We start from the raw sequence: 27,615 nt of genomic DNA on the forward strand, positions 1-27,615 counted from the left end.
ATGCTTGCAATCTGCTTCCTCGCTACCCACCTTCCACCCACATCTATGAAGCATCTGTGGGCTGATGCTTTGACAACCAGTAGGTCTCTGCTGTGCAAAGACTACCAGCATGAACACATATTAGGAGGAAAAAGTGTTCTTTGCTCTCCCTTCATCTTCTGTACAAATACATTGCATTTAATTAGTCATTGCAGCAGAAGGTTCAGAGTGATCTTCATTGCAGATAATAAATAATACTCTCGCATGTAAAAGTTTTGCAACTAGAGGGAGACAAAATTGTCCTCTGAAGGCATTTCTTACTCCACTGGTAAAACTGAACAAGTCTCTCCCGAAATCAGCAATGTTCTCTCAAGTGTCAGTCACCACAGTACACATAAGAGAAATGGAAATATTAAGTTCTGAAATATTTATTAGTCCCACCTTTCAGTAGAAGCGTGAATAAAATCTGCGTACCTCCAAAAAGTAAAATTATTACATTTTTAGTAACACACTTCTAATACGTTGCGTCCTACAAAGCTAGTTGGTATAGGTATTAAATTATTACTTGATATATCAAGTTTTGCTTTCCTTTATTGCAAAGGCAATTTATAAGAAACATTGCAGAGAATGAACAATGTTCCATACATTTATCTCACTTCATGTATCTCATAACATGTTTACTATCTTTTTGCCAAAGGAAAGACCCATCAAGAACATAAGAAGGACTCTAACATCTGTACAAATAAACTGGTTGGTTTTTTTTCATTCTTATTGTGTTCATGAAAAAACACAAGTGATATGATGAATATTTTTAAGGTGATCCTCAAGCACAACTTTTTTCACAACTTCTGTAAGGTTAATTTCTTTTTTCAATTACTGTTATTTAACTGTAAGACTATAACCATGACTAGAAATTAACTTTGTTGTATGGGAGATGACAGGAAATAAATGCTGTACCCTTTAGTGAGTCACCCACTGAATTCACAGCTCACCTGCTGATTTTAATTTATGTGATAATTTACAAAACAAAACAATTCATGTCTTTCGTCTATACACTACATTTCAATTATTTTGACAAAAACATGTACTATGTTTTCTTGCATTGGGTGTTCGTTTGTCAGCAGTTTCTAACCTCCTATGAAACCATGAATTGCTTATGCAAATTAAGAGATAAGTGAAACAAAATCCTTAAGCCCTTCCCAAGTAATACAAAAGAATATGTTTCTGATAGGGTGTTATTTTTTAAAAGTGAAAACAATACTACTACCTAAAGTCTACATTTTAAATGTAACAATAATTTCAGTATCCTAAAAGATACAAATAAAATTCTAGGTTAAAAGCAGTGAATCATCATCATCATCATCAAGTTATGTTAGTTATATATGTTAAAGTCTTAAGCAAATAGATTCGAATCTAAACATATGAAAGAGAACTGGTGATAGAAAAAGATTATATGCATACACAGAAGGCCTGCAAGTTAGTCGAATTAAGAGTTCATATGTATGATTTGCCAAGCAAATTCACCAAAAATAGCTCTTATTCCCAGAATTATATTGTTTTAAACTTGCAACTCATATAGCCACATTATGCAGACTTAATTGGGCACCCTGAGGCTGCCCAAAGACATACACAATCTTATTGGAAGGAAATACTAAAACAATCTGACATTCATTAGCTACTGAGAAGCTACATTGAACCAAATTGTTTATCCAGCTTTATGTGGTGATTCTGGGAATAATTTTCACCGTTCGTTTACAAAATGACTAAAAGAAACCTGTTTTATGTAAATTTGGGAGTCCTGCTGAGGTTCCTGACAATTGATGAAATGAAATGAAGAGGAAACAACAAATGCAAATAAAAAGCAGTTTGCGTGAATTCTGGTCAAATGGAAAGAAGGTAATGGACATGGCATTTACTTATAAGGAACTTGCCTTGTAAACTGTAGATTTCTCCAACGCTGTTCTGCCGGGTGATATGATGCCAATATGCACTACGAGGAAGTGAGATCGACTTGGATAATGTCATCGGTTCAGAGAGACTGGTCTGGAGCTAAAAACCAAAGCAATGTAAATGGAAGATCATACATAACCATACTTGAGAGATAATCTCAAAACTGTAAATTGAACCAATGTTGTTATGAAGACACAATTTCCTGAATTACCACAGGTTTTATACCATCTTTTAAATTGTGTTATAAGCATCAGCACTGTGAATGCTCAGGAACAAGCTGGAAAAGTGTATTTGGGTATATAGGTTCATTATCACAGGCTAATATTAGGACATAGGAATGTGTCTCTATTTATCTACAGCTATTCTTGTTGCTGTCATTGTCTTCTTTAACTTTATGATAACGATGGATTAGCATATGCCCGAAATCTTAAACCCCTTTACAATCACATTTCTTTTTGGTCATTTAAGCTGCATATTGGACTGAATACCCAGAAAGATGCTAAGAGATAATCTGAGACAACCATCAGAGAATTAGCAATGAAGAGTCACTAATCCCCTAATCCTCCATTCAAGTGGAGGCATCTCATCACCAGTAGCAGGCTACAGCCTCAAGAGCAAATTTTCCCAGTCCATGAAACTGTGAACTGCAGGATAAGTGTCCATGTAAACAAGAGCTATGGCACAGAAACCTGACAGGAGGAATGTAAACTTTATTAAAGAGATCTCCATCTCCAATGCACTACAGAAGTAAGTGAAAGACAAGACTAGGCTATAGAAAAAGAATGATGGAGGATTGTGCATCCTGACAACCTCTTCGGACATACCTGTAGAACTTATGCTTTCTCTGTCTAGAAGAAAAGAGAATGCGTCTGCAAAATTTTTGTAACTCTGGCTTTACAGAATATAAAATGCTATCAGTAATTTGCAGGATCTAGCAAATCACAGTGATGCTGTGGGGCATGTAATTTCTTCCGGGGATGCCTGGAAGGATCAACATGGAAGGAGCAACACGGAAGGATCAATTATGTCTGAAGATTTCAAGTGGAAAACCTCTTAATTTCAGGAGCAGCACCAGGCTGGTGAGAGTGGTACTCTGAAAGAGTGTGCCCAGAAACCCACATTTTCTACAGAACTCAGCTACAGAACTCAGCAGAAGTTCAGCAGAAGTTACTCAAGGTCTGGGTCATTTACTGCAGGCTAATGATTTACTCCAAGGGATTCCTCATTCAGAATCATAATGCCAAATAATAATTAAAGAATTATCTGTACAAACCCATGTTATTCTGTAATAAAAAAAAAACAAACAACCCAAACCAAACTTTTAGAGACAGCATCCACCCAAAGATCTACAATTATTTCGTTTTGGAGTATTAACACACACACTGATGCGAGGTAGATATTTTGCTTCAGATCAATCCACTGTAATTACTTCTGTTGTTGTTTTCTTGAGAATTGTCATCAAAATTACTCCCTGTCTACAGCTAATGTCTTTTCTGCTCATTTATAGCCACATATTACATTTCATTTGTCAGTGGTGCAGATCATAAATGGAAGCTCTTCCATATGAAGTAAAGTGCTTGCAGAAACATCTCTTCCATTAGAAAAGGGTCAAAATCCTTATCACAGGAATGTTATTTTTAGATAGACTTGAGAATTTAAAGTTTATAGATACAGAGAATTTCCTTCATTGTGGAGACCAGGACAATAACAAACCTTATAAGTTATTTTACCATGGTGGTAGAGCAAGGGTAACAAGGGTAACTTTGTTGAGTAAGAAAAATAAATAAAATCATGTAACTTCAATACACAGATTATTTATTCATAGTTTATTCACCCAAAAGGTAAATAATAGTCTTGAGGCAATAGGCAAACCTTTTTATTAGTATGCACTCTGAAAAAAATAATTCCAGTAAAGGGAACCACTTTGACTGTGGTTCATTATCTCAAAGCTAAATCCATGGACTGAATTGAAGTGGTTAAAGTTATATCATTATTCCTGATCTGAGGTGATTAGATCCTGCCTGATCTGACCAACAGTGATGCAGAAGACCTTTATATTCACACATTAAAGCTTTGAAAGAACAACAACAACAAAAAATTCTCATTACAAATTAAGGTAAGAACGGGTCAAGTGCAGAATATCACATTGTGAGCATTCAAAGCACTTTGTTTCCTCAGATTCCCTAAGAACAACTTCTGATATCACCTTTTGGGCAAGAACTATCACCATATGCTAACTGCGATAGGACCAGATGAATTACTGCGGGGACTCCATAGAGAGAAAATGCAATTTCTGTTTTGTTAAAATACCTTTCTCAGAAAAAACCACCACTTTCAAATACATTATCAATTTTGTTTTTAATTTGAGACTTTAAAATATAAACATAAACATATGGATTTGAAGACCTTATCATCATGTATATCACGTAAAGGATAATATAATAGCACATTAATTTGTCTATTAAGTTATTCTTGCTAATTGTTAGATCATTATTAGCTACAGTTTTGGTTTTTATATTTTATATCATTATAAAACCTACATTATTGGTCAAATGTAATTGACAATGACAGAATGTTTACTCCTACAAACTGCTCTTTGTAAAAATATTTCTGTATTCAATGAAAATTGGATAACCTACTGACACAAACATACTTTCTCTAGAGACCATCTTATATGCTAGATTGTGGGTGTTTCAGATAAAAAAACTTGAAACCAAAGTGAAGAAAATAGGCATATAAACATCCATATAATCAATTGTTCATATACTATTACATAGCTTTGTTTTGCTATATATATTATTACAGGTTAAACTGGAATTGAATATACAGAGATCTACTGTTTCATAATCCCTTTTCCCCAACTGTAAATGAGCTTCCAGTACTTATTGATGTTAAAAAAGAAAAGCAAAACAAACAATTTGTAAATCAGGGAAGATGAACCAGAACTGTTTACTTGTTAAATAATTAGTCACTCAGGTTTGAGACTTCTGGTGTTCCAGACCAGTTGAAGAGACCACTCTGGGTAAGTTCAGAGGCTTTATCCTTAGATACTCTTCCCTTTCGCCTTTTTACTATGCCTCAGAAAAAAACAGCTGACTTCTCTACGCTTTTCTGAATCAGCTAACCCAAATAGAATATTTCACTATGGAAAATCAAGTAAATAACCTTTCAATTTTCTTCTTTTCTTGAAACTTGTAGACATGAGTTTCCTGCACAGGTTTATTTCTGTCCTTAATTTAATATAATAATTCAAAAAATATCTTTAAAAATTATTTCACCTATGTCCTTAAGCCTATTTACCACTTACAAAACTAAATCAACATCTCTGAGTATGGACCCCTTCTTATGTAAGAGGCCAATGTTCAGTTGTTGGTTCCAACACTGGCACATTTTCCTCAGGAGCTGGCAAAACAGGCTTAGATGCATTAGCATCAAATGTAACAGAAAGGGCCCATAGTGGCAGAGGTAGCACAGACACACAGAAGAAATAAACATTTTGATCTGGGAATGAATCTGAGGTGATTCTGCCCCTCTACTCCGCTCTGGTGAGACCCTGCCTGGAGTGCTGCGTCCAGCTCTGGAGCCCTCAGCACAGGAAGGACATGGACCTGTTGAGGTGGGTCCAGAGGAGGCCACAAAAATGATCCGAGGGACGGGCCACCTCTCCTGTGGAGACAGGCTGAGAAAATTGGGGTTGTTCAGCCTGGAGAAGAGAAGGCTGCGGGGAGACCGTATTGCAGCCTTTCAGTACTTGAAGGGGGACTATAGGAAGGATGGGGGCAACGTCTTCAGTAGGGCCTGTTGTGACAGGACAAGGGGTAATGGTTTTAAACTGAAAGAGGGTAGATTTAGATTAGATGTAAGGAAGAATTTTTTTATAATGAGGGTGGTGAGACACTGGCACAGGTTGCCCAGAGAGGTGGTAGATGCCCCATCCCTGGAAACATTCAAGGTCAGGTTGGTCGGGGCTCTGAGCAACCTGATCTAGTTGAAGATGTCCCTGCTCACTGCAGGGGGGTTGGCCTAGATGACCTCTAAAGGTCCCTTCCAAGCTAAACCATTCTATGATTTCACCGAGGGTTTTTTTTGCAGTCTTGCATCTAATGAACTGACCTAAATCTTTGGTATCTAGGTATAGAAATATAGAAGAAAGTAAAAACAGTACACCAAATTAAATATATATAATATATTAACATAGCATTAAATAAAACTTGCATATAGAAGATTTTGCTACAAATATTTTTCAAATCTGGGGAGATTTCAGGAAATGAAAAACACAATCTAGACTTTTTTGCCCAACTTAAGAGGGAGAAAATGATGATGTAATTAGCACATGGGGAAATACATACTTCAATACCACATCAGCTCAGGGATTTTTTTTTGGTGGTAATATAAAAAAAAACACCATCAAAGTATTTTTGTTATCTTTTGTTAACTTAGTAGTTAGGTTTCCTAGTTTCCTCCAGAATCTTTCTTTGATTAAGATACCTTCCACCCAGAGAACGTTACATTTCTTTCCTGTATCCAAATAAAATATCCAAATCCAAAATATCCAAATCCAAAATATCCAGGATATTAAGTCATATGAAACCTTTGCATTTCCAGTGACAACTTTATAATTCTTAAAGGACTATTTGATTTGAATAGAAATAAAATAAATAAATATATTAGTGTGTCATTGTAAGTAGTTCCCCATATTTTTCATTTTTCTTTCACGAGACAAAGCTTAAGGGCTAAATTTTCTTTTAATTCCCATAGGCCATCTCCATTGACTTAAAGAGATTTGTTACTCTGATATCAATAATGAGTAAATGCCAAGAATGGAGCCTGTTAAATGTATTAAGGTTCTGAGCTTTGATCTGTTCAGCATATTATTCCCTCATTTTCTTTTTGCATTAGAAAAGTCAAAACACTGAAGGTGACAGAAAACACATTTGTCTTGGGGAGAAGAACTGAACAATATACAGTTCATTCTATTTTTTAGCCTGCAATAAAGACAGTTTGCTTTTTACAGATATGCTCTGGAAATAGGTTAGTTTATTATGGATAAAAAATCTCAGCTCATTTCACATTCTCATTAGAGTCTTTAAACAAATATAAAGAGAACTAGGTCACAGAAGACTTACAAGAATTGTAGTCTGGAAATATGAATTAAGTAATACTATTTAGATTTTTTTTCTTTATAACTCTAAAGAATGCTCCTCTGTGTGTTATGCCTTGATGAGGAAGAGGGGTGAAGAAATACATTTCACTTCTCAAGCGTCTATTAGCTGACAGTAGAATAGCACAGACTTATTTCACTGGTATCCACAGTGGCAAATTACTAGAGTTTAAGAATCACACAATCTAGAAGGTAGCATCAGCTGATGCTAGTTGATGTTAGCTGATGATAGTTGAGCTAGAAACTAGTCAGCTGAGTTAGAAAACAAGCAAAAAAAAAAAAAAAAAAAAAAAAGTTTTCAGTAATGACCAAGAAAAAGGTGTAATGTTTGCCTTTTTTGCAAAAGCAGATACTGTTGTCTCATGTTCAACTTGTGTACTATGACACATAGACCTGTTCTACAAAAAGCAGTTCCCATCCAGTTCTGTCAAGCAGATTATTCCTTCTTAAGGGCAGTGTTTTGCTCATGTTTCTGTTGAATTTCATTCTGCTGTTCCAAACAATTTTTCCAACTTGTCATTTTGAATTCTGTCTCTTCATTGACCCACTTCTATATCATCTGGTAAGTGTAAGATGTGGAAGTCTAATAGTCAGATTATGCCTTAATCCAGAGCTTCTATGAAAATACTTAACGAAACTGGATCCAGGATATATTCCTATGAAAGTCCAACGAGGATATTCTTCCCTTTGGTGATGTCTTACTAATAATTACTCTCTGGTTAGAATTTCTCCATAACCCTTTGTTCACAATCACTTAGCTTGCTTAGAAAATAGTTGTGTTATTTGGACCGTGTTCATTATTTAAAGGTGCCAACTAGTAATATAAGCACTTATAGGTAACAGCATGCTATTTACTTGGTATGCACTGCTTTATGTTTATTTTTACATTTTAATCCAGTTTGCTGTTCCTGACAGAATACACAACATTAGCAAAAGCCCCACCAATATATGACCTCATAATCTTCTGAAAAGACTTATAGAAAAGCTAGCTGTGAAAGTCATTTCAGTGATTTCAGCCTTTATAATATATTTCTAGCATTTAGGTTTTCATTAGCTATTGTAACCTTCTTATGACCTTTCAGAGAGTTTCTTAATCAATTGTGCAGGAAAAACCTCAAAATAATAACACCACTTTGCAGTGCCAAGGTCGATGATGATTATTCTTTGGTGGTTGAATAATATTATGTCTGAATAATAAAGCAATGGCAAAAGAAAAGCATTATGAAGGGAGATTCAATGGGACTAATATTTTTTTTTCTAATCTCCTTGGCCACACTGGGAATTAGGACATTTTGCTCCTTTCTGGCAGAAGTGTGTTGGGTTTTTTCTTTTTTTTTTCTTTCCTCTAAAAGAAGCTCATAATAGATCACTTTGTTGTCTGACAAAATGGATTAATGTTGAAGAAAAGTAGCTTGTTTTTAGTGTATTAGGATTATATTTGTTGAATGTCAGTAAGGTGTGTGTCTTCACCCATATTCTGCCACCGAATTGTGGTTTTGTTTCTTTTATGAAAGAAGTTTCCTGTCTATGGGAATTATACTAATTACTGTGAGGGCAGAAGATCAGGTTCTTACATCTTTATAAGGTTTGAGCTATTGTATTATATATAGGCAATATATGAAATACTTTATCCATTTTTCATTGTATAAAACCATTCACTAGTAACATGGGAGATGATGCTGACATGAACAGAGCTGAGACTATTTCAAGCCTGACTATGCAGTAGATCTTAGTGAAAACAAACAGAATTAAATGGTAGGAGTCTCTAACACATATATTGTAGGGGTCATTTATCTCAAGCAGTTCATCACTGAAATGTTCATTTATACCTTTGTCACTTTTCAAAAACAAGCAGTGAATTCTGCTCATCATTATCAGTGTTTGTTAGTAGGTGATATAAAATACAATCAAAGATGGGAGGGCTAGGAAGAGTTTTGGTTTTCACTGAATTAAGGAGTTAATAGTAGCCATTAGAGTACAGGAGATGTTATTTGGTTTGCGAAAACAACATTGTGACTGGGAGAGGTGCCTGAGGATGGGAGGAAAGCCAATAACACTTATCTTCAAGATGGGCAAGAAGGAGGACCCAGGAAACTACAGGCTGGTCAGCCTCACCTTGATCCCTGGGAAGATGATGGAGCAGCTAATCTTGGAAATAATTTCCAGGCACATGAAGGATAAGAAGATCATCAGGATTAGTCAGCATAGATTCACCAAAAGAAAGACATGCTTGATCAGTCTAATACTCTTCTATGATGAAATGACTTGGCTTGGTAGAGGAGGGGAGAGCATGGATATTGTCTACTTTGATTTCAGGAAGGCTTTTGACACTTTCCCAAAAGATCCTCATGGAGAAGCTGACAAAATACGGGCTGGATGAGCCGCCCATTTCAATGAGCTGGAATGAAAATTGGCTGAATAGATGGGCTTAGAGGGTGGTGATCAGTGGCATGAAATTTACTTGGAGGCCAGTAACTAGCAGTGTGCCCCAGGTGTCAATACTGGATCCAGTCCTGTTCAACATCTTCATTAATCATCAGCATGAGGGGGCAGAGTGTACCCTCAGCAGATTTGCTTATGTTACAAAACTGGAGGAATGGCTGATACACCAGAGGGTTGTGCTACCATCCAGAGGGACCTTGACATGCTGAAGAAATGGGCTGACAGGAAATTCATGCAGGGAAAGTATGAAGTCCTGCACCTGGGTTGAAACAGCCCCAGACACCAGTATGTGCTGGGGGCCACCAGGCTGGAAAGCAGCTTTTCAGAAAAGGACTTGGGGTCCTGATGGACACCAAGTTGAACACGAGCCAGCAAGATACCCCTGTGGCAAAGAAGGTCACGAGTACCCTGGGCTGCATTAGGAGGACTGTTGCCAGCAGGATGAGGCAGGTGATCCTTCCCCTCTACTCGGCACTGGTGAGGCCACACCTGGAGTGCTGTGTCCAGTTCTGGGCTCCCCAGTGCAAGAGAGACATGGACATACTGGAAAGAGTCCAGCAAAGCACCACTGAGATGACAAAGGGATTGGAGCATTTCTCCTAGGAGGAAGGGCTGAGACAGCTGGGACTGCTTAGCCTGGAGAAGAAAAGGTTCAGAGTTGGTGATCTTAACAATGTTTGTAAATACTTGAAGGGAGGGTGCAAAGAAGACGGAGCCATGCTTTTTCCAGCAGTGCCCAGTGACAGAGCCAGAGGCCACAGGCACAGACTGAAACATGGGAGGTTCCCTCTGAATGTCAGGAAACACTTTTTTACTGTGAGGGTGACTGACCACTGGCAAAAGTTGCCCAGCGAGGTTGTGGAGTCTCCCACCTTGGAGATACTCAAGACCCATCTGGACATGGTCCTGAGCGACCAGCTCCAGATGGCCCTGTGTGAGACAGTGGGGTTGGTCAGGATAACTTCCAGAGCTCTTTTTCATCCTCAACCAGCCTGTGATTCTATGATTAGCATCTCCGAAATTACAGAAAGGGTTTTACTGAAAAAGGGAGCGTGACATCTGTCTTCTGAACAATGTAGGAATAAGTAAGTTGTGGTGGGAAAGAACAAACTGAAATGCATCAGTGGGAGAGGTCAAAGAAAGAGACTGTCTGCAAAGGCTGGTATGCTTCAGCAGGAGTGAGTGTTTTCTGGGGAATTCAACCTGAAATTTATGATATTCCAGAAGGTTCCCTTTCATGAGGTGTGTCTGCCCTGGTTTCAGCTGGGATAGAGTTAATTTTCTTCCCAGTAGCTAGCATGGGGCTATGTTTTGGATTTATGCTGAAAACAGTGTTGATAATGTGGAGATGTTTTCATTGTTGCTAAGTGGTGCTTACACTAGTCAAGGACTTTTTCAGCTCCCCATGTTCTGCTGTGTGCACAAGAAGCTGGGAGGGGCCACAGCCGGGACAGCTGACCCCAACTGACCAAACGGATAACCCATACCATCCAATGTCATGCTCAGTATATAAAGCTGGGGGGAGAAGAAGGAAGGGGGGGACATTTGGGGTGATGGTGTTTGTCTTCCCAAGTAACCGTTATGTGTGATGGAGCCCTCCTTTCCTGGAGATGGCTGAACCCCTGCCCGCCCATGGGAAGCAGTGAATGAATTCCTTGTTTTGCTTTGCTTGTGTGTGTGGTTTTTGCTTTACCTGTTGAACTGTCTTTATCTCAAGCCAGGAGTTTCCTCACTTTTACTCTTCCAATTCTCTCCCCCATCCCTCTGTGGGGAGTGAGCGAACAGCTGTGTGGTGCCTGGTTGCTGACTGGGACTAAACCACAACAATGTCAAGTCAAAGTTAAAAATAGTGCCATCAGTGCCACTTACAAAGTCTTGTCCTCTTTCCTCTGTCTGCTTTTTACTCTCCTTGCTATGCTCCGTATCCCTCTCTGACAAAGCTGCTCATGTCTGACCTCAGTCTGGTTTGCTTCAGAGAAGATTTCAAAGTATATCAGGTTTTTTCATCGTATTGCTTGCCCAAAGATATAACATACCTTAAAGAGGTATTTGGGACACTTGAAGTCCTCAATATTTTACTTGAGAGCACTGGAAGGACAGCCTGACTTAATGGAAGTTGATTTGGCTGGTTTTAGAGCTGGTATGGTAAAAGTCATGGCATGAAAAATTGTACCTCAGTGGAGAACAGACTTCAGAAACTCTCTCTAGCATGCAGCAAGAAGGGTGAAATAAGAATGAACTCAGAATGTCCCCAGTTGGGAGAACCTTACCAGAGTAAGTTTGGGGCTGAAAAATTGGAATTCTGAGGCTTACGTCTGTATTTTGGAAACAAACAAAAAAAAGAAGCTAGAATCTGTATTAAGAGTGTTCAGTGCACAGTTATTTGAGTTTCAATACTTCTGATGAAGCAAATCCTTGGACCTCACAAGCTTTCTTATGAAGTTTATCTTCTATTGTCTAAAATAGATAAGTAGTTTCCAATTACACGTATTTGTGGAAATTACATTTCTTTTAGCCGCTTCATTTCAGTGTACAGAAATTGCTGGCAGCACTGAACTTTAATAAAATGAAAGGAAGACAATTTTCTGAATACTTGCTGAAACAATAATCATCAATAACCTTTCATGAATATTCCTTTATTAAGCTTATCAGTGCGTGACTCCAGTACTCAGTAACACACATAGTCTTACTGACCTCCACTTTCTGGCATTTTCAGAAGTTAGTTTTATGTCATACAGAGACATTTCAATTTAAAAGAAAAAAAAAAAGCAAACCCAGAATACATAAACATTAATATAACGTAGTAAAGCCCTCTTAGATGACTCCTCAATACCTTCCAAAAGAACACATTTCCTTCCTATTAACTAGTCACTTTTAAACACTACAAATGCATCTTGAATCATAAATACTGGGGCTAGTTATACATGTGCAATGCACATGAATGTATGTAAATGTAAATTATTAAGTTTTAGCTTTGAAATATACTATATTTTTATAGAAGGGGCTAAAAATATGCCTGTGCATATGAACACACAAATAAACGTATTATTTTAAAGTAATTGATTCATATTTCATATAATATTTACTTTAGTAGCTCCATTGTCTTTAGCAGGCTTTAACGGATTTAAAATCAATGGAGAAGTTGCTATATAAAAATAAAGGGCTATTCTTTTCCACTGTGCGTGCTCACACACAGGGATCACATCATGATTGTGTATATAGACAGATACAACTAGAGAATTCTTGACTTTGCTCAGTTTTAAAATGGCAATAAGCAATCACTCAAAACCAATGCATACACTTCTTAATAAATGTACATAATGTATCTTTGGAAATATTTTTTTTGGTGTCCAGAAACTACTTAAAATAAGAGACAAGACTCTCCAAATCACAGTCCAAAATTCTGCATATAAGTAAAGCTAGTCAAATTTTTGCTTCCTTACTGATGCTAGTTTACTAATGTAACAAAAATAGCTCCAAATCAGGAACCCAATTTGGAAAGGGGAAAACAAAGCAGTGTTTGTAAATTGCTGTATCTTTCAACATACTTGCATCAGCCTAATAAATCCTACAACTGGCAACCTTTCTCCATTTGGTTTCATTTTTAGACAGTAACTCGGGTCATTTTTCTTCCACTGGCAAAAGTTGCTTGGCGTAGTAGGGGTTGTAGATGCATGACCACATGCCGCATAACTCAAGCCTTTTGAAATCCATGGTTGCCATTTAACAGAACAACCCTTTGCCTCTGTAAGTTCCAGCTTCACAAAACAAAGGAAAGAGAATTATATCGGTTGCCATGGAAATCTGCAACTCCATCACTTTTCTTCTTCATGCAATACAAAATGTGTGTAAAGGTGATCACTGAACAATATGTGGGAAATGTTACAGAACTGCCACCATTTTACAAATGGTTTTACAAAATCTCTCAGCTAGTAGCAATTGCAACTTTTACCACTGTGTCCTACATGGAAACGATTAAGAATAATGAAGGGTCCACAAGTTCTTTCATTTTATAAACAGGAACCTATGCTGATTTGTCAATGGATTTTGAATCACAGATACTGTCGAGATTTGCTTCTAACAGCCAGCCATATGAATCCATATGAATCTTGCCTGGCAGCTACCTTTATGGAAATGGATTCTGACAGACTGAATATGTGATGAGACTAGCAGCTTTTACCCTGAGACAGTCATAAATAACAGAGCAATGTATGCTTCTACCATTGCATAGAAAATCTTCATCAAGCCCTTTGCTGCTGAATACTGCAGAACTGAAACATTTTTTAAAAAACCTGTTACTGCAGTTTAGATGGGTCAGTACTCCAATACTTTTTAATGTCTTCATTAGCAACACGGGCAGTGGGACAGAATCCACCCTTAGCAAATTTGGGGATGACATCAGGCTAGGGGGAGCATTCAAAGACTCAGATGGGAGGGCTTCCATTCAGAGGGACCTCAGCAAAGCAGAAGAAAGGGCAGACAGAAACCTTATGAAGCTCAGCAACGACAGATGTTAATGCTGCAACTAGGTCAGGGCAACTCAGTGCACGAGTACAGCCTGGGTACTGACTTGCTAGGTAAAAGCTCTGCCAAAAGGACCTAGAGGTCCTGGTGATAACACAAATGATCAGCGTACACGTGCAGTGATGGAAGTTAACCACATACTGGACCGCATTAGCAAAGGCATGGCCAGCAGATCAGGGGAAGTCACATTTCCCTACAATTTGGCATTTGTGAAACCACATCTGGAAGTTTAGCTGTAACAGTAGAAATGTCAAACTGGAGAGAACCTGGCAGAGAACCTCTAAAAAGCAGAATATGATCAGTGATGCTGGATTAAGTGTCTGATGTTTATTCAGCATGAAAAAGAGAAGGCTAAGAGAAATCTAACTACAGTTTCTCTCTGTTCTTAAAGGTACTTTGTAGATAAGACTGTTAACAGAGATGCGCAGTGAAAAGGACAAGAGGCAACAGTCACAGACTGTGGCAAGGGAAATTTGAGACAGGCTTAAGGAAAAATTCTTCCCAGTGAAAGCAGCCCAGCACTGGAATGGGTACCAATAATCTACACCCTTGGCGGTATTCAAAACTTGACTGGATAAGACTCTGGGTAACTTGATGTAGTTTTGATGCTATCCCTGATTTGAACAGAAGATTAGGTGAGCTGACCACCAGCAGTCACTTCCAATGCCAATTTTTCTGATCTATAGTCAATGGGTTTGAAAATATGAGAGCTAATGAGATGTGCTGACTCAGCGTGTTAACCTGACATTATTTTGCTTACTGTATTAGCTGCACATCTTTATATAATATAGCTACTGTAGTAACTGAAATAATGTGAAATCAACAGTACAGCACCTGTATTGTCTCTGCTACTGTCTTACATTTCTCCTGAACCAGATTCCTGCACAGCTGATAAATGAAAACTGTTAGCATGGCTGGCATCATATGGGATATCAGTAATGTAAGAACAACAACCCAAGACTGAGAGAAAAAAGGAACATAAACAACTCCTATCTGGACAGGCTTTGATTAATACATATCAAATGACAGCTTGTTCTTGGAAAAGTGTCCATATTTCAGATATGGCTTTTTTAGATATTAATAAATACATGTTGTCTTCAGTCTAAACATAACCAGAGAGATGATTATAAATAATTTGCATGTTAAAAAATCTGTCATCTTAATAAAAGGAACAGTAGCAGAGAAAAAAAGCAAAATGAAGACAAAGCGTAAACTTCACCTAATTTTTGTCCCAGCAACAGGCACCTGAGGAGCCAAAGCACAAAAAGCACAGGAGAGATTTACAGAGTAACTTTAGGACTATTATGAGAATTTTTGATTCCCTTTCAGATTATTACTTCTTATAATTCTCCTATTCTCTGAAAAGCACTGTGCCTCTCTAAATCATTGATAAAGAAGTTTCTTGTCAATCAGAGACAAAGCCTTAACTATTCCCTCAGGTGATACAAAGTTGCTGAAACAGAGGAAGGCCTTGCTTGACAGGAGACACAGAATGATGCTGTAGTTCAAAAGACTGATGAAAACCATGTGAAAAATAACTTTTTCAGAAGTTAATTCTTCTGTGAATAAATAATTGACTATGATTCAGGATTGGGTTTGTTGTTGCTGTGCTGTTCCCAGCGTACAGCTGATTGCTCTATGACCTTGGACAATTCATATGCAGCTGGATTTGGCCTTAATCTTTATGTGCCTCATTTTAGTTTACTCATTACTATAATTATTATAATAATACCTGTCTCCTGAGAGCATCGGGTGGCTTCATCAGCTGTTATTTTTGCTAATAATAATAGGAGCTCTATAGGTTACTTTAGTTTACAAAAAAACAGTTTTCTCAAAATAGCAGATATGAGATTAATAATAAATTGAGCCCATTGGAGAACTGGTTTGAGAATTATTTTTCTAGTAATATTTAAGTCAACATAACTGGCTCCTCTGTTAAGAGAGTTCGATGACATAAACCTACCAGCACAGTTATGCAAGCAAGTTGTTTTAAATGTACACAATGCCAAAGAAAACTTCCCTTCCATATTAAATGCTTTTCAGAGTTTAATTAAGAGGAGGGCTGGGAATAGCCAAATAGGGTTCAGTCAGGCATGCAACAACTACCATATAATTACAGCAACCATTCCTAATTTATCACTCATATCACCCATGGCTTTTAGCAAATAAGACTGGTAATCAAATAATCAATTTTGTTTAGGGAAAGTTCTCTGGCTCTTCACTTTCTGCATTTTCTGGAAACAACTATGAATTTCAACTTGACATTGTCTCTCCAACTACTTTGATAGCTCTGTAAACATGCAATATTCTGCAAAGTACATGAAAAGAAAAAAAAAATACTAATGTGCTTATGTCACTAACATTAAAATCTACATATATTCAAATGCAATTTTGTAAAGTTGAAATACTGACTTGTAAGAAATATGTCCCTAGCTCTTTAAAAAGTTCCTAGAAATGTAGATAGGTGGCTACATGGATTTTTGTATGACACATAGGATTCACGTATGCAGCTTTAGGATGGCTTCACAGGATGGAGCAGGTTCCTGGCAGACAATAAACTGTACTCTCTCCATTATGAGACACCCCTGTGAAGCTTTTATTGCAAGTTTTGATTCAGCTCCTACTTTATATTAGGACAAAGGCGGATTTCAATCTGAGTTTTAGGTAGCACAATAGACAGAAAGCTAGAAGAACATTGTAACATTATACAAAATACTCCAGAAAGAATGAGAATAATTTCTAGGTCAGGATATGCATCCATATGGTGAGGTATATGGGTTTTAGTCCCTAGGAGAGGGACTTTTTGCATTCAGGATCATTCAGCCTAGTGGCTAAGGATAAGAGAGATTTCAAAATTGTGTCAGGCAAGGGAGGAAATGAATTTTTCCCACCACACTCTGAATGAGCGCCCTCATGACTATTACCACTTCAAAAACATTCAAAACTCCAATGCAAGCTCTAGTGGATAGCTTTCAAATGGCAAAATGGCATTTAAATTACGTCACCAACTACCAAAATATCTGATACACTCTTACGCAAAAACTTGCCAGCTCTGCTCTTGCAGCTACCCACAGCACTTACCTATGCACTCCACAAACCTTTATGTTGTCCGCAGTGTTTCTGACATGACGAATAACTCTGTTCCCCCACTGCATACGAGCAGCTGCGCTGACCCTTCATTACCACAGTAAAGAATTTCCCTGTACTGGTTTCATTCAAACACACAGCAAACGCCCAGCAACAACCACCACCTGCAGCATCCCCTGGAGAAGCAGGGCTTTACACCTCATTCTCTCACTGCCTGCAAGGCACCTTATAGCAGCCAGTAGACTCCTGCACCTGATGGAGGAACAGGTGGGTAAAAAAGGTGTTGACTTGGTAAGAAAGGAATAGGCAGTGGCCGTGGAAGTTCAGATTTCATGGCAGGATGAAGTATTTTCTTTCAGAAAATGAATGGCACCTGCCGCATAATTTTTGAATGCTGTGGCAGTATTTGAATGTCTGTTATAGGATATGAGTAATAGTCTCTGAAAAAATGCCAGTGAAATAAGTCTATATTCAAGAAAATATTTTATTTCAATGAGATTAAGAAATAAAACAGCTCCAGTTGGAGGAATCATCAACTGCTGCTGAGTTTTCTGAGCCCAGCGACTAACAAAGAGCCTGACAAAATTCTTTTAAAAATTCTCAAAGAAAAATGAGAGTCAGCAAAAATGTCATTATGTACTTAATGAACCAAGAACCTTATGGGAAATTACTGATATTTACGGGAACTAGGTTTACAAAACTCAAACCTAAAAGTACACAGATTCTGACTTAGGGGGGGGGGAAAAAGAAGTCAGTATTCTTGTTTTTGTTGTTAATCTTGACAATATTTACAGCTGGTCATGGCTTGCCAGTGGATAGATAGATCCTACAGTGGAACACTCCCAATTTTCTATTATCATTTTCCACCACAAAGAAGGATGAGCTTCACTTGTCTAGAAGTCCTCTCCTGCCAGCAGCGCTGCAAGGCTATTTCAGCTTTAACCTGTTACTTTCAAAGACCTCTAGAAGCAGTAAACGAAATAAGCTTCACAACACCTGTGTGAACCAAGTAAACAATTCACCGACTATGTTTTGCAATAAAGCAGTCGGCTTTTTACAGGGTTATAAAGTTCCTAAACAAACATTACACAGCAACATCATACAGTAGTTTCAGATGGGGAATACTGAACAATATTGAGCTAGGTATTTGCATGAATAACTGAACAGAGGCTATACTTCAGCTTACATAAAGTGCATGAGTTCATGAATGATTGTATCTGTTCAGAACCTCAATACTTGAGCTTATACATAACTTGGAAATAACTTGGAAAATGTACTGAGACCTATGTGTCATGACATGGGATCATCTATGGATGAACTCTGGAATTTTCTTCTCCATTTTCTCCTCCAGGTATTGACTCTACCCAAATGCACTTAGGCAGAATTACAACATAAAAGAGCTTTGTCATATTAAGTAAATTGCAGTGCTGAAATGGAGCCCAAAAGACAAATATTTTAACTAAATATTTCACATAATCATTGAGTCAGCAGCCTCCACTAGTGTTGCTCTGAATTTCCCATACTTCACAAGTTGAAAATAATAGTTATACCATTGCACAAAGACATTAATAACAACCATAAACCAGACAAAGCTCTGAAGATGCACTGGCAAAAGTAGGATACTTCAAACTGAAACCATCAATTTAAAATGAAAATTTAGATTGTTTGATGTGTTTGTTGATGATATTCAATCCTGTAATGTTTCAACGATTATGTGTTTAGGTTGTGATTAGGGTAAAAATACATGACGGAATATGTGGTACACACTTGTTCACAGAGCAAAGCTAAACTAAAAGTTCACTTTGAAACTATTATTATTTCCTCCAGCCTCAGTGTTCGTTTTTTTTCTTTTCTGATTCTAAGACAATTTACATTGATATGCTTCATTCTATTTACATTCTTATTAATACCACGCCTGACAACTCTGTCATTTATATTTATCCTCAGACACGTCCTATGAAATGCTGTTACCCTCCTCATTCTGTTCCTGATAAGGAAGATTAAATGACTTGCAAGCTTATTTCTTAGCCACCTTCCTCTTCAACCTCTCCTTAAGCCCAGTTCCACTGCTTGATATTTGTCTTCTTTGGCAGATTCATTATTTCCCTAATAACTTTAAAAAAAAAACCAGAACAAACCTCATTGATATTATCTTTTTCAAATGACAGAAATCTATCATGATGACTCACTCACTTATATTAAGTTGAATATTAGAGACAAGACTTGTAAATAATGAGAATGGAAGAGAAATATACTGATGCAGTGTTCCATAAACGTGTTTATCTTCTGGTAAATGTTAAAGGATCACAATCTAAAATTACATTTTTTTACAGCTCTGCTGTCTAAAGAAAAACAAGTGTCATAGAATATTTCCTATGATAATAAGCTATGAAACTTGCACCATTATAATTTCTTCAGGCATTTATACTTCAGTCTTATTGATGTTTGATTAACTTCAGCTGGTTAACATCAACTTTAGTGCTATCTTATTTAGAATTATTGTTTTACACATTGTAAATTTTTATTATTTTGGGGTTACATAACAGGTTTTCACTGCTAGCCCTTGAAATAAGTGATTTATAAGGTTACAAAGGTATGACTATTTCCTTAGCGTGCCTTCCTCAGATGGGTAGTCATAGCATGAGGAATCTACAGTTCTTAACCCCCTTTTTATATACTGGAACAACAGTGGGTGCAGAAGTAACATCAGGAGTGTTTTCAGAGGAGGCTGAGTGGCAGAAGATCAAAGCTGGCATTAAGGAGGAAAATCAAGTCTTAAATTCCAATGCCATGTGACAGGAAGCATGTTGTCATCCTGCTTTAGAGGTTAGATAGACAAGTGCTGCTGAGGATAACTGTGTGCCTGTACTGGTGTGTGAAAATTATCTTCACTGAGATTCTTTAAAGATCACCAAAACCAACATCACCTACTGATTGAGAGGCGGATACTCAGCATTTATGGAGGGTGAATTATTTTTTTTCCTTTTCTCCTTGTGATGGGGTAACGGGGAAGATCTGATTGTTCACTGGTGCCTCTATAAACCCATTCAGCTCAGTAACCCTGCAGAATCCTCTTCCTTTTAGCTAGTGGTTTTTTTTTGCCAAATCAACAAACTGAATTGACTCCCTGAGTCAGATAAACACCTGAGCTAACAGAAGGGAAGTGGAAAGAGCTTGCAGACCAGCCTGGGGCAGGTGGAAAAGCTGGTTGTTAGACAATCAGAAGCGCATCTTCCATGCTCAACGTTAAACTACAGTTACTGGGGATACATGCTATTCTTCAGGTAATTAATTTTTTTTTTTAATTCCAGGAATGCCAATCCAATCAGATTTCTAAATGTTATATTTAAAAACAAACAGGGGTGGTGGTGTGTGCAAGAGAAGAGGTATGTAGGAATGCAGACTCTTAAGATGATAAAACCAGTGTTGGTGACACTCCCATATAGATAATACAACAGTACTAAATAAAATCTTGTAAATAGAAGAAGTAAACGAACAGGTCATTGTTCATTTTGATTAATTTGTGGTGTCGATACTGTAAAATCACTAACAAAATGATCCCATATCACCATTCCCCTCAGAAAACACCCACAAATGAAAATTGTCATCTGTATTACACTGATCTATTAAAAAAGCAAAGCCTGAAAAAAGTGAAAATACAGATGATAATTTCCCTGAAAAGAATTTCAATTTACTTGCTTGCATTGGCCCAAATTTACTATTGTCCCAAAGTGAGCATAAAACACTATCACTTTGCCAATTTAACTTTTCAAACTCAATCACGAAGACCACCTGAGCTAAATTAGATTACTGTACACTTTGCCATAGTATTTGAATAAAATCCAGTCTGCTCTGATCACAGTAAAACCAATAACCAACTCAAAACCACACCTATACCAGGGACTATTGATCCTCTCTTTCAGGTCCTTCTTCCAGTGTCATAATTTGAAAGGAAAATGGGCAAAAGACAAAAGTGTGCACATGACTGTCTACTTTAACTGGGATTCTCCTGCTTGTGATGGCAATGCAGCAGACTTGGTACTGTATTAGCTGCCGCAGAAAAATTTTGCTTCCAGTCCATGCCCTTTCAAAGGTAATGGGAAGAAATAGTTTCCCTCTCATGCCTCTCTCTCATTAACATAGTCATCCAGCACGTTACTTGGCTTGAGCAATGGATTTCTTAGCATAAAAATAAATTTATTGCTTAGTATTCTGAAGCAGCATTTTTGCGTGCAGGAACCTCCAAAAATGGAATAAATGTGGCCTGTGGCTGCCTGCAATACCTTTATCTGACAAATCTCTGGCAGTAGTAACTAATTTTACCTTTTTTCTTCTGCCAGAATTTGTTTCTGGTTTCTTGTGTGTTTTGTGTCTTTTTGCTTTTTTATTAGTAAGATGATGAACTTCATATATTCATTATGAGAACTAACCTTTATATATTTCATCAAGTTTGCTTCAGTAAAAAATGTACTTTCATTTTCCATATAAGCTGTATTCACTTTTTATAATACCAGAATATAACCTGTTATAATCTGGAAAAACAACTGAAACTTCAGTGTTTTAATTACTTAAAGTATGTTAACATTTAGGACAGAAGACACAATATTCAGGAGTGCTTTCTAATATATAACTTCTAATGATTGGAAGGAAGAAGTAAATATGGAATCACCATTACATTTATTCCTTTTTTCTGATTTGTATAATAATGGATATACCATTAAGCTTTCTTTACTTTTCAAAATTTCTTTCATTTTCACCTTAACCAAAAAATAAAAGAAGATTTAATTCCATACTATTAGCCATTAGCTGATCATTACAGAAGGGGTCAGGAAAGAGCAAAAAACCCCAAGTATAGATCTATAGATACAAAGGATCAAAGGTCAAGCTTTGGGAAGACCTAAAAGACATTTATGGCCTCTAGATCCCTGATTGAAAAATACACTCTTTCTTGTATTTCAATTTCAGTTCTTACGGAAAATATATGCATAGGCATTTGGTGAAACTTCTGGATTTAGGTATCACAGAAGCAATTATACTTGATAAAAGGAAAATAACTCATACTTAGTGTCCTGGTTTCGCCTAGGATAGAGTAATTTTCTTTCTAGTAGCTGGTATAGTGCTGTGTTTTGGATCTATTATGAGAATAGTGTTGATAACACACTGATGTTTTAGTGGTTGCTAAGTAGTGCTTACACTAAATCAAGGACTTTTCAGCTTCTTATGCTTTACCAACTGAGAAGGGTGGGGATATAAAAAGCTGGGAGGGGGCACAGCCAGGACAGCTGACCCAAACTGGCCAAAGGGATATCCCATACCACATGATGTCATGCTCAGCATATAAACTAGCAGAAAGCTGGCTGGGAAGCCACTGCTCGGGGACTGGCTGGACATCAGTGAGTGGGTGGCGAGCAATTGCATCGTCCATCGCTTGCTTTGTATATTCTATTATTTTCATTGTTATAATAATAATAATTTTACTATTATTATTATTTTATTTCATTTATTAAACTGTTCTTATCTCAACCCACTAGTTTCCTCACTTGTACTCTTCTGATTCTCTCCCCCATCCCTGTGAGGGGGCAGTGAGCAAGCGGCTGTGTGGTGCCGAGCCACCTGCTGGAGTTAAACGACAACAGTCTCCTTTCTGGCACCCAACGTGGGGTTTGATGGGTTGAGATAACAACAAATCTGACCAGAGCACGTTACAACAAATTTGTTATAAACATCCATTATGTTAGTTTGCTTGTTGCTGGTCACAATGTTGATTAATTTTCTCTTGGAGTTGTCATGTTTGTTCTCAGAGTTGTGTTATGTAACACCTTCCTTGCTGTGCATGTTCCCTGTTGTGCTGTGTGTCACCTCTGGGAGCTGGGTTAAGGCTGTTGTTTTGCTGTACTTTGTAACCCTGGTTTATGATATGATCAAACAACTGGCCATTCGACTAATCTGGTATTTGTACTCAGCATTGTGACATCGCTATATTTTGGGAGCCATCTCTTGGAAATTATTAGTAATTACACTTTATGGCTTTTCTCCTTTGAAAGCCAATTTATGGGGGAGACACCTTCCTTCACATTCCCTTTCTCTTCTAGGCTAGTTGCAATAGCTCTTGAGAACCTTGAATATCCTTGGGATGTTCAAACTAGCATGTTCCTATTGCTGTGTCTCCTGAATGTGCTTCAGGTCTGTTTAAAGTTAAACAACTACTTAAGAATACCACCCAGAGATCTACCCCAAGGCTGGACAGTAATGAGTGGCAAGCTGTGTAGGATAGCATGGGCAAGTACCTAGGACAGGTATTGGGCACCTCCAATATTTTGGAACTTCACCCCTAAACAAGTGCAGAATCCTAAAAAATCAGTTAAATATTTGGAAAAAGGATGCCGTCACCCTGGCAGTTCCACAGAGACACAAATCACTGCAACGTGCTGGGGCCTGGCCCATGCCTACCGAGTCCTGTTCAACACTATTCAGTATCTTTAAGGCGAAGAGAAGGTCTCTGGATCTGACAACAAAATGACAGGTACTGAGCTACTCCAACGCCTGTTGGAGTGCAACAGGCACTGTGGCCACTCCAAGCTTGGTGACCAGCACTGCGGCTACTCCAGTCCCAGAGTCAGGAACTGAAGCTGAATCCGAGAACCAACCCGTGCCGGTATTAGTCACCCCTATACACAGGAAGAAATCTTGGAAATGAAAGTCAGCTTATTTAGTAAGGGGTGATGAAAAAGCAAGGCCATCACAAGAAGAGGAGGAGGAAGAGGCAGACCTGATAAATGAGGTGGTAGCCACCCGATCCCTATCCCTGAATGAGCTGCGAGATATATGAAAAAATTTCAGCCATTGTCCAGGAGAACACATTGTCACCTGGCTGCTCTGATGCTGGGATAATGGAGACAGTAGCCTAGAACTAGAAGGTAGGGAAGCCAAAGTGAGTCTGGGAATGAGTGCCCGAAGCACTCCATTGTGACTGGCCCAGAGGCTCCGTACATCCTTGGCATAGACTACCTCAGAAGAGGGTATTTCAAGGACCCAAAGGGGTACTGGTGGGCTTTTGGTATATCTGCCTTGGAGATGGAAGAAATGAAATAGCTCTCCACCTTGTCTGGTCTCTCAAAGGACACTTCTGTTGTGGAGTTGCTGACGGTCAAAAAAAAAAAAGCGGTGCCAATTGCTACCACAACAGTGCACCGGCAGCAATATTGCACCCCTATGGCCAGTGCAGAAGTCTAATGGAGAGTGGAGACTAACAGTAGACTATCGTGACCTGAACAAAGTCACTCTACCACTGAGTGCTGCCATGCCAGACATGCTAGAACTTCAACACAAACTGGAGTCAAAGGCAGCCAGGTGGTATGCCATGACTGATATTGCTAATGCGTTCTTCTCAATCCCTCTGGCAGCAGAGTGCAGGCCACAGTTTGCTTTCACATGGAGGGGCGTCCAGTACCCCTGGAATCGACTGCCCCAGGGGTGGAAACACAGCCCTACCATTTGCCATGGACTGATTCAGACTGTACTGGAACAGGGTGGAGCTCCCAAACACCTACAATAAATTGATCATTGTGTGGGGCAACACAGTGGAAGAAATTTTTGAGAAAGGGAAGAAAATAGTCCAAATCCTTCTGAAGGCCAGTTTTGCCATAAAACAAGGTAAGGTCAAGGGACCCACACAGGAGATACAGGTTGCAGGAATAAAATGGCCATGTGTCCACCAACTAGCAAAAAGGAAACACAAGCTTTCTTAGGCATTGTGGGTTTTTGGAGAATGCATATTCCAAATTACAGTCTGATCGTGAGCCCTCTCTATCAAGTGACCCAGAAGAAGAATGATTTCACATGGGAACCTGAGCAACGACAAGCCTTTGAACAGATTAAACAGGAGATAGTTCATGCAGTAGCCCTTGGGCCAGTCTGGGCAGGACAAGATGTAAAAATTGTGCTTTACACCACGGCCGGGGAGAATGGCCCTACCTGGAGCCTCTGGCAGAAAGCGCCAGGGGAGACTCAAGGTCGACCCCTGGGGTTTTGGAGTCGGGGATACAGAGGGTCCGAAGCCCGCTATACTCCAACCGAAAAAGAGATATTGGCAGCATATGAAGGGGTCCCAGCTGCTTCAGAAGTGGTTGGTACTGAGGCACAGTTGCTCCTGGCACCCCGACTGCCAGTGCTGGGCTGGATGTTCAGAGGGAACGTCCCCTCCACACACCATGCAACTGATGCTACGTGGAGTAAATGGGTTGCACTGATCACCCAGCGGGCTCGAGTAGGAAACCCCAGTCGCCCAGGAATCTTGGAAGTGATTATGGATTGGCCAGAAGGCAAAGATTTTAGATTATCACCAGAGGAGGAGGTGACACGTGCTGAAGAAGCCCCACTCTACAACAAACTGCCAGAAGATGAAAAGCAGTATGCCCTGTTCACTGATGGGTCCTGCCGCCTTGTGGGAAAGCGTCGGAGATGGAAGGCTGCTGTATGGAGTCCTATACGACAAGTAGCAGAAACTGCTGAAGGAGAAGTGAATTGAGTCAGTTTGAAGAAGTAAAGGCCACCCAGCTGGCCTTAGACATCGCTGAACGGGAAAAGTGGCCAGTGCTCTATCTCTATACTTACTCATGGATGGTGGCAAATGCCCTGTTAGGGCTGGCTACAGCAGTGGAAGCAAAGCAACTGGCAGCGCAGAGGCAAACCCATTTGGCCGCCACATTGTGGCAAGATATTGCTGCCAAGGAATACAATGTGCGTGTAAAGGTACGTTATGTGGATGCTCACGTCCCCAAGAGTCGGGCCACTGAAGCACATCAGAACAACCAGCAGGTAGATCAGGCTGCCAAGATTGAAGTGGCTGAGGTGGATCTGGACTGGCAACATAAGGGTGAACTGTTTCTAGCTCGGTGGGCCCATGACACCTCAGGCCATCAAGGGAGAGATGCAACATACAGGTGGGCTCGTGACTGAGGGGTGACTTGACCGTGGATGCTATTGCACAGGCTATCCACGAATGTGAAACGAGCACTGCAATCAAGCAAGCCAAGTGGTTAAAGCCTCTGTGGTGTGGAGGATGATGGCTGAAATATAAATACGGGAGGCCTGGCAGATTGACTATATCACACTCCCACAAACCCACCAAGGCAAGCGACATGTGCTTACAATTGTGGAAGCAACTGCTGGCTGGCTGGAAACATATCCTGTCCCCCACACCACTGCCCGGAACACTATCCTGGGCCTGGAAAAACAAGTGTTAGGGCGATATGGCACCCCAGAGAGAACTGAGTCAGAGAACGGGACTCATTTCCAAAATAACCTCATAGACACCTGGGCCAAAGAGCATGGCATTGAGTGGGTGTATCACATCCCCTGTGATGCACCAGCCTCTGGGAAAATCTAACAATACAACAGACTCTTAAAGACTACACTGAGAGGAATGGGTGGTGAGACATTCAAACATTGCGATACATGTTTAGGCAAAGCCACCTGGTTAGTCAATGCTAGGGGATCTGCCAATTGGGCTGGCCCTGCTCAGTCAGAACTTCTATGTACTGTTGAAGGGGATAGAGTCCCTGTAGTGCACATAAAAAATATGCTGGGGGGACAGTCTGGGTTATTCCTGCTTTGGGTAAAGGCAAACCTGTATGTGGGATTCTTTTTGCTCAAGGACCTGGGTGCACTTAGTGGGTAATGCCAAATGCACAAGAAGCTGGCAGGGGACACAGCCAGGAGAGCTGATCCAAACTGGCCAAATGGGCATTCCATACCAAATGACGTCATGCTCAGTACACAAGCTAGCAGAAAGCTGGCTGGGAAGCTGCTGCCTAGGGACTGACTGGACATAGGTGAGTGAATGGTGAGCAACTGCATTGTGCATCACTTGCTTTGTATCATCTTTTTCTTCTTCTTCTTCTTCCTATTTTATTTTATTTCAATTATTAAATTGTTCTTATCTCAACCCATGAGTTTTCTCACTTTTACTCTTCAGATTCTCTCCCCCATCCCATTGAGGGGAGAGTGAGCGAGCAGCTGTGTGGGGCTTAGTTGCTGGCTTGGGTTAAACCATGACACTTAGTCTATTTAATATCTTCAGATTTTGTTTCTAATATGAATACAACTCAAATGCTGCAGATGACACAGATGACCACACAGATGATAAATGTTCAGCACCCCATCAGTCAGGAGCAGCAGAGCTTACAAAACTAAACCAACATTAGCTTACTAGTTGAAGTACAAAATAAACAGATTTTTCATCCTCTTTTGCATAGCCCACAACTTCTATGCAGCCTACAGCAGGCCTCTACCAATCTCCCTCTGCAGATTACAACGCAGCCTCATCCAGGAGCCAAGTACATAATACACTGCATGGCTGATGAGTCATTTCTATTTCTTAGCCTGCTCTCAGAGTTTGATATTACATACTGTATGGCCACAGCCTTCATAAAAGAGGTTTTAAGGAAGTAATCTGATGGCAGAATGTAAAC

The 27,615-nt window shown here is 39.2% G+C and overlaps 1 protein-coding gene across 3 annotated transcripts in view; it reads right to left on the reverse strand.

The window, feature by feature from the left end:
- The window catches only part of DOK6 (docking protein 6), a 280,839-nt gene that overhangs the window by 53,871 nt on the left and 199,353 nt on the right, over positions 1–27,615 (reverse strand). For all 3 annotated transcript variants that reach the window (XR_012659151.1, XR_012659150.1, XM_075084596.1), the window contains exon 7: positions 1,911–2,028. Coding sequence is in view for 1 of the 3 variants with exons in the window: in XM_075084596.1 (XP_074940697.1) it covers positions 1,911–2,028 (118 nt within the window). In the remaining 2 variants the exon portion in view is untranslated. The remainder of the gene's footprint in view (positions 1–1,910; positions 2,029–27,615) is intronic.

This window comes from Phalacrocorax aristotelis, chromosome 2 (genome assembly GCF_949628215.1).
Source record: "Phalacrocorax aristotelis chromosome 2, bGulAri2.1, whole genome shotgun sequence".
NCBI classification, from domain to species: domain Eukaryota; kingdom Metazoa; phylum Chordata; class Aves; order Suliformes; family Phalacrocoracidae; genus Phalacrocorax; species Phalacrocorax aristotelis.